This window comes from Candoia aspera, chromosome 8, assembly GCF_035149785.1.
Source record: "Candoia aspera isolate rCanAsp1 chromosome 8, rCanAsp1.hap2, whole genome shotgun sequence".
NCBI classification, from domain to species: domain Eukaryota; kingdom Metazoa; phylum Chordata; class Lepidosauria; order Squamata; family Boidae; genus Candoia; species Candoia aspera.
This window is the reverse complement of record NC_086160.1, coordinates 74,686,135-74,693,793: the sequence shown is the minus strand read 5'-3', so window position 1 is coordinate 74,693,793 and position 7,659 is coordinate 74,686,135. Positions and strand designations below refer to the sequence as shown.

The 7,659-nt window shown below is 47.9% G+C and overlaps 1 protein-coding gene across 1 annotated transcript in view; it reads right to left on the bottom strand.

Annotated features, from left to right (window-relative positions):
• Positions 1-1,558: 1,558 nt before the first annotated feature.
• The window catches only part of ATRN (attractin), a 197,649-nt gene continuing 191,548 nt past the window's right edge, over positions 1,559-7,659 (bottom strand). The window contains exon 29 of the mRNA XM_063310527.1: positions 1,559-7,604. Coding sequence (XP_063166597.1) covers positions 7,480-7,604 — 125 coding nt within the window. The 3' untranslated portion in view covers positions 1,559-7,479. The remainder of the gene's footprint in view (positions 7,605-7,659) is intronic.

The window sequence follows — 7,659 nt, the reverse complement described above, 5'->3', positions numbered from 1 at the left end:
CCGCACTTAACAACCATTCATTTAGTGATGGTTCGGACTTATAACAGTGCTGAAAAAACCAACTTATGACTGGTTCTCACTTGTGACCATCACAGTGTCCCTGTAGTCACATGATCACAATTTGGGCACTTGGCAACAGGTTCACATTTATGATCATTACCGTGTCCCATGGTCATGCGATCGCCATTTTTGACCTTCCCAGCCGGCTTCTGGCAAGCAAAATCAATGGGGAACCACATGATTCACTTAACACCCATGTGGTTCACTTAACACCCACAGTGATTCTCTTAATGGTTGCCACAAAAAAGGTCATAAAATCAGGTTGGATTCGCTTAATGACCACTTTGCTTAGCAACTGAAATTCCAGTCCCAATTGTGATCGTTAAGCAAGGACTATCTGTAGTTGGTTCTGAACCAAACTGGCAAGATATGAGCCCTGTTCCGTTGCCAAAGTTCAAAGTGAGGCACTTGCATTCACGCGCCTACCCGAATGCAATGAGGTGGTTTGGAACGAAGGAGACTTGCCCAGTCTATCCGACACAAGGTATTCTTGGAGCTGGACCTTGTTCAGGTCTAAATTTAACCCCCTGTGGGTGGCTTGGCTGGGTCAACTGGCCCCTTTGTAATATTGGCACAATTTTATTTATTTATTAAATTTATACACTGCCCATCTCACTCTAAAAGTGACTCTGGGTGGCTTGCAAATAAAAGTTACTAAAAACATTATAGAACTACAAAAATGCAAAAAAAAAAAAAGATGAAAGAGGGCAACTAAAAAGCAGAGAGAGCATCTCCAAGCCACCAGCCACCCTCAGGGCTGCCCATCACTCTTGGACCCCTAAGCTAGCTGGCAGAGCCAGGTCTTGGCGCTCTTCCTCAAAGTTAGGAGAGTGGGGCCTGCCTCACCTCTGGGGGAAGAGTGTTCCAGAGGGCGGGGGCCACGGCAGAGAAGGCCCGCCTCCTGGACCCCGCCAGATGGAACTCTCTTACAGACAGGGTCCACAACATGCCCTCCCTGCCTGACCGGGTGGGATGGGCTGATGTAGTGGGGGTGAGGCGGTCCCTCAGGTAGCCCGGCCCCATGCCACGTAGGGCTTTAAAGGTGGTAACCAACACCTTGAATTGGACCCAGAAGCAGACCGGCACCCAGTGCAGCTCGCGCAGCAAAGGTGTGACATGCACAGCCCGAGAGGCGCCCATAACTGCCCACACCGTTATTAACAATACTTTAATTCCATTGCAGTGATCCAGTTCAGTGACTCAATGGATCACCCAGGTCACTGGGTGGTTTGGCGCTGTTCTCTTAGCTCAACCTACCATGCACAGCTGTGGCTGGAACAAAATTAGGGAAAATCCCAGGTATGCTCTAAGACAGCAAGAGGAAGTGCTGTTTTCACAATCAATCTCCTGCAGCATAACCCAGACACACACTTACAATGCATTTGTGAAATAGGCCCAGATCTGAGATCAGTTTCGAATTAAAATCCACATACAACAACTACACACTCGAGTTTTTAAACCAGAATCTCTACTTTCTTTTTTAATTCCAGAAAGGGGGGAAAGTTTCATTCTTTATTTCTATTTATAGACACATTACTTCACATTGGTGTTTTAAAATGCATGTTCTCATCACCTCTTTTCTGCTTTTAAATTAACTCATTTTTTTACAATACAAAAAAATACCCAAAAAGAAACAACCCAAAAAAACCCCAGCAGCCCTAAAATGTGTGTTTTTATACCACTCCCAGCAATAAAATTCTTTACAATACTTGTTATTTACATATGAATGCAATAAGGACTAAATTATACATTATGAACAAAACTAAGCTCAGATCCAAAATACAGGAGAATAGTAAAAGAGTTGCAAGGGAAGAGGAAAACATTCAAAAGGGGGAAAAAAATCAAGAGCCCAAAAGAAAGCAGACCTTATGCATAAATTTTCAGAGTAAAAGGAAGCTTTTCTTTTTCCCTCGTTTAAAGGGCCCACTTTCTTTTACTTTCTATGACCCCATCTGAATTGGGCTATTTTGGAGCAGATTTCTCGCATGGATTCTGGCGCAAGCAGCCTGCAATCTGGAAGATGCAGACAAGAACAACAAGGCTGCTCAGAGAAATTGGGGGGTGGGCAAGAGGTTGCAACGTTAGCAACGCTGCAAATTCCTCCTGGGTTTCATGGCAGTGGTTCTGATACAGGAATAAGCTGATGCCATCATGTACTGTACCATCTTTCCCAATTTGGCACCCTCCTTCCCAGCCAGAACACGATTTTCATCATCCCTAAACTAGTAGGGCTGAAGACCGTGCTCGTCTGGGGGTCGATGAGATTTCTATTCCAACACATCTGGAACAGAGCAAGTTGGAGGCTACATCAAGAAGCTGAATACTGTCACTTCTGGCAGAGGACAAGATGACGGGCTTTAGGCTTCCTCCTTTTGCAAACTCGGATCTTGTGTTCAAACTCCAGGGTCCCCGAGGGGAAATTTGGAGGACAGCCATCTACTCTTGGAAAAAGTGGCCACTTGACTTAAAAACCCAAAGCGAGACCTCACCGCTTCCAACAGCCCCAGCGAACTGCCAGAAGGCTTTTCTAAAGACTAAGATCTGGGTATGAAGGTGCCTTCCTGTGGTCAGGAGCACCCACCATCACCCTTCCTATGAAAAGAACACAAAGTGGACACAGCCACAATTGCTACAGGGACATTGGACATTCCAGTATCTGGAATGGCAACCGTGAGCTATCAATCCATAATTCCCAGAGAGAAAGCCCAATGAACTTAGTGGCTGGGATGTGAGGAACGCTGGAGGAAAGGGAAGAGTGGAGTAAACTCAAGGTAACAAGACAGGGTGGAGAAAACAGGTTCATGCAAAGGACTCTCAGGAAGGGTTTCCTTTCAACCACAGCCCCCGCACCAATGCTGGGTGGAGTGATGGTGACAGCTTCTTCTAAGACTCTTCCCAAGCAAGCCTTGACAACTTGGCACCCTCCAAGACAGATGGACTACATCTCCCATCACGCCTGGGGATAAGGAGAGCTGACACCAAACGCATCCAGGGCACACCAGCCTGGGGAAGGCTGTGGGCTACTTGGAACAGCTCACTTGATTCTCTTAGCAATCCTTCCAACCAATCCTATCAGATGGGGTGTGCAATGTCTGTCAGCCCCAGGACTGCCCTGGGCTTTGCAGGCCTTCATTCCCAAAGTGGGTGAGGCCTGGGCCAGGAGTGGCTCAAGTCTGTGTGAGGGCATCTTCAGCCTTTGCGAGGAGTATGGTGCCCATGTTGCCCTTGGATTCCCCAGTGCTCTGCCTGCACTGGAAAAGAGCTGCGTTGGTGGCCCCACCCACTCTGGGACCCACCATGCCACCCTGCTAGCGTGCTCGTGATGGCAAATCCAAGTTATTCCCAGACCGCCAACAGGCGGGGATTCAGAGAAGAGGCCGGCCAGTCACTGGAGACCCCTTTGGCGTTGCAGCAGATACCAAAAGCCATTCCTATCTTGCCGTGCATCTCTTCTCCATCCTTGCCCAAGAAGCCACCTTTTCCACCCAAGTTCCTTTACTAAGCATGCATCCTGTCAAAGCTCATTTCTGACAGTAATGTTAAAAGCACCCTGGAAATCAAGGGACTATATTCTTACCCACCAACCCACTTGGGGAGGGGGTGGTGTTTCTTTTAAACGCAGCAGGTATGGTAGCTGGAAGGGAAAGAGCATCTGTCAAGAGGCATTTTCACAGCCTGTCGTGCCTTGAGGCTTTGCAATTCACCACACTGAGATATACACAATTCACGGAGAAGGTTCAAGAGGGAAAGAGGGAATTTCAGGCACTGGCCAGTCAGTGAAAGTTGGGCCCTTGAGCCAGATGTGCCAGCAGCATTATCAGGCACGCTCCTCTCCAGCAGACTACTGACCCAAACTGATAAATAACTGTACGATAATTGACTGCAGAGCATCCCAAACTTGCCAGAAATGTGCAATTAAGAGAAACTGAACAGAGAACTGAAACAGTTAAGATACACACAGACCTGCAGTCCTTTAGGTTTAAACCAAGAGTTCCTGCAGAGGCATGCAAGTGCAGCTGTTCCAACTGTCTGAAATTCAGTTCCCCCCAAAACAGGCGTTGGGTGCATTTTCCAACTTGGCTGACCCAATACTGCTGCAAACACAGGGAAGCGGGGGCATTTTACGGTGCTGCCGATGCGTGAATCCTGCTGAATTCAGGATGGATAGATCGGGCAAAAACTCTTCCTGACAGACACCCTGTTAAAAAGGAATACACCTTCTCTTTTTCACCGCACAGATTATCAGGTGCTTAAATAGGCTGACAGCTTAAAAGCTGTGCAGCTTTCTGCTAGCATACGCACAAGTCATTAGAGACAAAACTCATCTGTGGCTCTAAGAGAATCCGGAGGTACATTATATTCTCTTTCCATTTTGAGCACAGTAACCCGCTTGACATCTTCCATGCTGCCGTCTAAGCTTTTTGTTACAAATGCCAATGCAGCGTTATGCTCCCTGCAGTGGTGGTGGGTTTTGTTTTTTTTTTAAATCATGTAAGTTAAGGAAAGGCACCTCTGTTTACTTCTGCAAGAAACCCCAAAGGGGAAAGGGGAAAGGGGAGGGGAGGTGCTGACTCAACGGTAGAACTTGGGTGGCTTGGCCAAGGCCTTCCTTCCAACTTAGCCTAGCCAAGCTCTGGGGGCAGGGCCAGTGTAATTAAATGGTACCTAGATCAGATTCCTTCTTAGCTACTGAGACAGTCCTGCTCTGGACTGAGCAGATGTCAGGCCCAAGGTTCTCAGAACTGATGAGAAGGTTGAACTTTCCATGTTTCCAGCTTTGTCGCAACCCTAATGATTGGATTAATATTGTCTTCTGACCCCCACTTTTCTTTTTTTCTAAAGCAAAGGAAGAAAAGTGCACCGCTTTGGACTGTGCAAAGTCGGTTCCGCCTGAGACTGGATTTTTCTACTCTGCCCAAATTCAAGGAGAGGAATGAAAGGAATCCAATGATTTCCCACCCACAGTGTGCAAATTAAAGTAACACAGCTGGTGCGAGGACAGCTTTCCTAGAAACCTTTGATTTGTACTCTTGGAAGAACCAGTGGCCCAGAAGGTAGCAAACTGGTTCATCCTAGGAGACTGAGCAGAGTTGGACAACCCTGGTTTGTTTCAGCCACTCAGACTGATTCCCACTCTCCACTTCTCCTCTGCTTTCCAAGGACAATTCAATTCATTCACAGCTTGGGGTGGGGGGGAAGGGGGGGACAAAGAGATGCTTTTTTAATTATACATTTGTTCCAGTTCTGCAAGATTTAGTACATACAGACTCAGCAATATGCAAAATTGTGATACTTCTGGCCTGTTGATCCAAACTAAGAAAGCGTTTGGTCATTCACACATTAGGGGATGTAAATGATCTGGTTCCAGTGAAACAGCCCAGGAATTCTTTTGTCTCCCCCTCCCCATGCCAAAACAGTCCATTAAAAGGAAGAAAAAAAAAACTATTATACATTACTGCATTTGGGAAGGGCAGGGAGATGAGGTTAACCTCAAGGGGATGCCCACAAGACTTGCCACTGCTGAGCAGTCCCCTGCGTGTTGATACTGTCAATTCTGCTCTGCTCTTCTGCGCAGCCAGCGGAAGCCCACGACTGCTCCAGAATTCAGTGAAGCACAAGAGCAGACAACCGGTCCTAACTGTGTGCGTGCACGTGTGCATGCGTGGTGAGAAAGGGACCTTGGCACAAACATGCCATTGCAGCAAAAGGGACCCAGCTGTTTGCTCAACAGCTGCCTGTACGATTCACAAGTGTCTCCTCAGTCTGTGTGGAATCAGCGGCTGCTGGAGTAGAACTAATGCCACGGTGATGGGGCGCGGGGGGGGGGGCAGCCTCTCCCACCCCATTTTGGAAGCTCTACTCTCCTCCAAACACACTTCCAAATGGTCTTCAAGAAGAACTTCAGCAGGGATAACAGCAAGGAAATTGGAGCCCCAGCCCTTCCAAACACAGCCCAGTTCTTCAACCGCTGCTCAGATGGGTCAAAACAAGCCCCGAACCAACGTTTGGTGCTCTCTCGGAGTCCCTTGCTTGTGTGGCTGCTGGCAAATAATGCCCTCTTATTTACTGACCTCCCCCTACAATATGCAAGAATGACACCCTCTCAGGGCTGATGAACGGAGAAGAAAGGGAGATGGCCTGGGTTTCCAAGGGCAGCCACACTTGGATTATCAAAAGGGGGCTGAAGACCCCTTTAGCCACTGAGCAGTGGTGTCTGTATTTCTTGAGGTGCAGGTCAGGAATCTGAGCTGCACCCCAACTGTCAGCCCTTCCTTGAGGGCATCACCATATGCCTGTACTGTATTTAAGCATGTCATTCTGCATGCACGGGGGGTGGGATGGGGGGCAGGGGCTGGAAAGAGCAATCAGGGACTTTCAGATCAACAGGAGCCATTTCAGGGTGAACACCCACCCTCTGCAAGGTGGATATCGTCCCTTCCCTTGAGCAAAGCAACACAAGAGAAGAATATATAGGACTCCTGAAAGAGGAAAAGTCAATGCACCTGCGGCAAAGAGAACACAGAGCCATGCCATCAACCGACAGCTCTGCTCTGGCACTAGAGTCCATCCCTCGCACATCGCTGTTGTTCTCTCACCCTGAAACCAGTTAGTGTTAAGTTAAAAAGGACATGGGTTGCCCAAGGTGGAGGAAGAATACAGACCATGTAAAAACCTCACTGCACTAATTCCCATGCTTCCTAGATCTATTTAAAACTGTAGGATGTGGGGATAGATGTCCATTGCTACACAGACCCACCGTGGGAAAAAATATCCTCCAGAAAAAGGACTGTTAAGTGAAACAATGTGTAGCATTCAACCATACTCTGCTCCATCCCAAGCTTTAATACCTTTACTCGGACAAAAATAAAGCTACCACACAAACGCAACCCAAGGTATGTTCTTGGAAGAGAGCCTGAAAGGAGAAATAAATAGAAGGCCTGGATCATCAGGTTCCTGGGGAGATTAAGTTAGCTTCTTCTTAAATCTTGGAGTTTAGCAGCTGAGGGCAGAGAATTACCAGTACCGGCTGCATTCGTTCGTGTGCAACCTGGATGAGAGGGCAAGTTCCACACAGTGCTTTCCATACAGACCAGTCTTCATATGGCTCCTCCCTGTTAATGCCAACTTTCAGTGGTGGAGAACTTTGCCGATGGACATGTCACAAAAGGCCTAAAACTGATGAGTGGGGAGCAACCGGAAAACATGGAGCCATTCGTCACAACGGGACCGGCAGATCTAAGATGGAGCAGATGCCAAACTAAGCCAACCAAGGCAACACCAACGTCAAGAGGAAGATCCAGAAGTTCTCGGGCGCTTTTCAGGCCTCCTTTGCACCATGAACCTTGCAAAAAGTAGGTCCTTCTCCCAGGGAACCCCTTGTGTTTAAAACCCTAAAGAGGCAGTTTGGATGTCCATGCATCAAATACAGGTTCCTGGCTGAGCCGGGGGCTGCTGTTTCCTATTTCGTACCGCTCCTGACTTGTCTTTGTAGGCAATAGGCATTTGTTGTGAAATGTCCACCAAAGCACTGGCGACTGCAAGACCTGGACCAAGAAGAACACACACACACACGCACAGGGTTACAGACCAGCTATACAC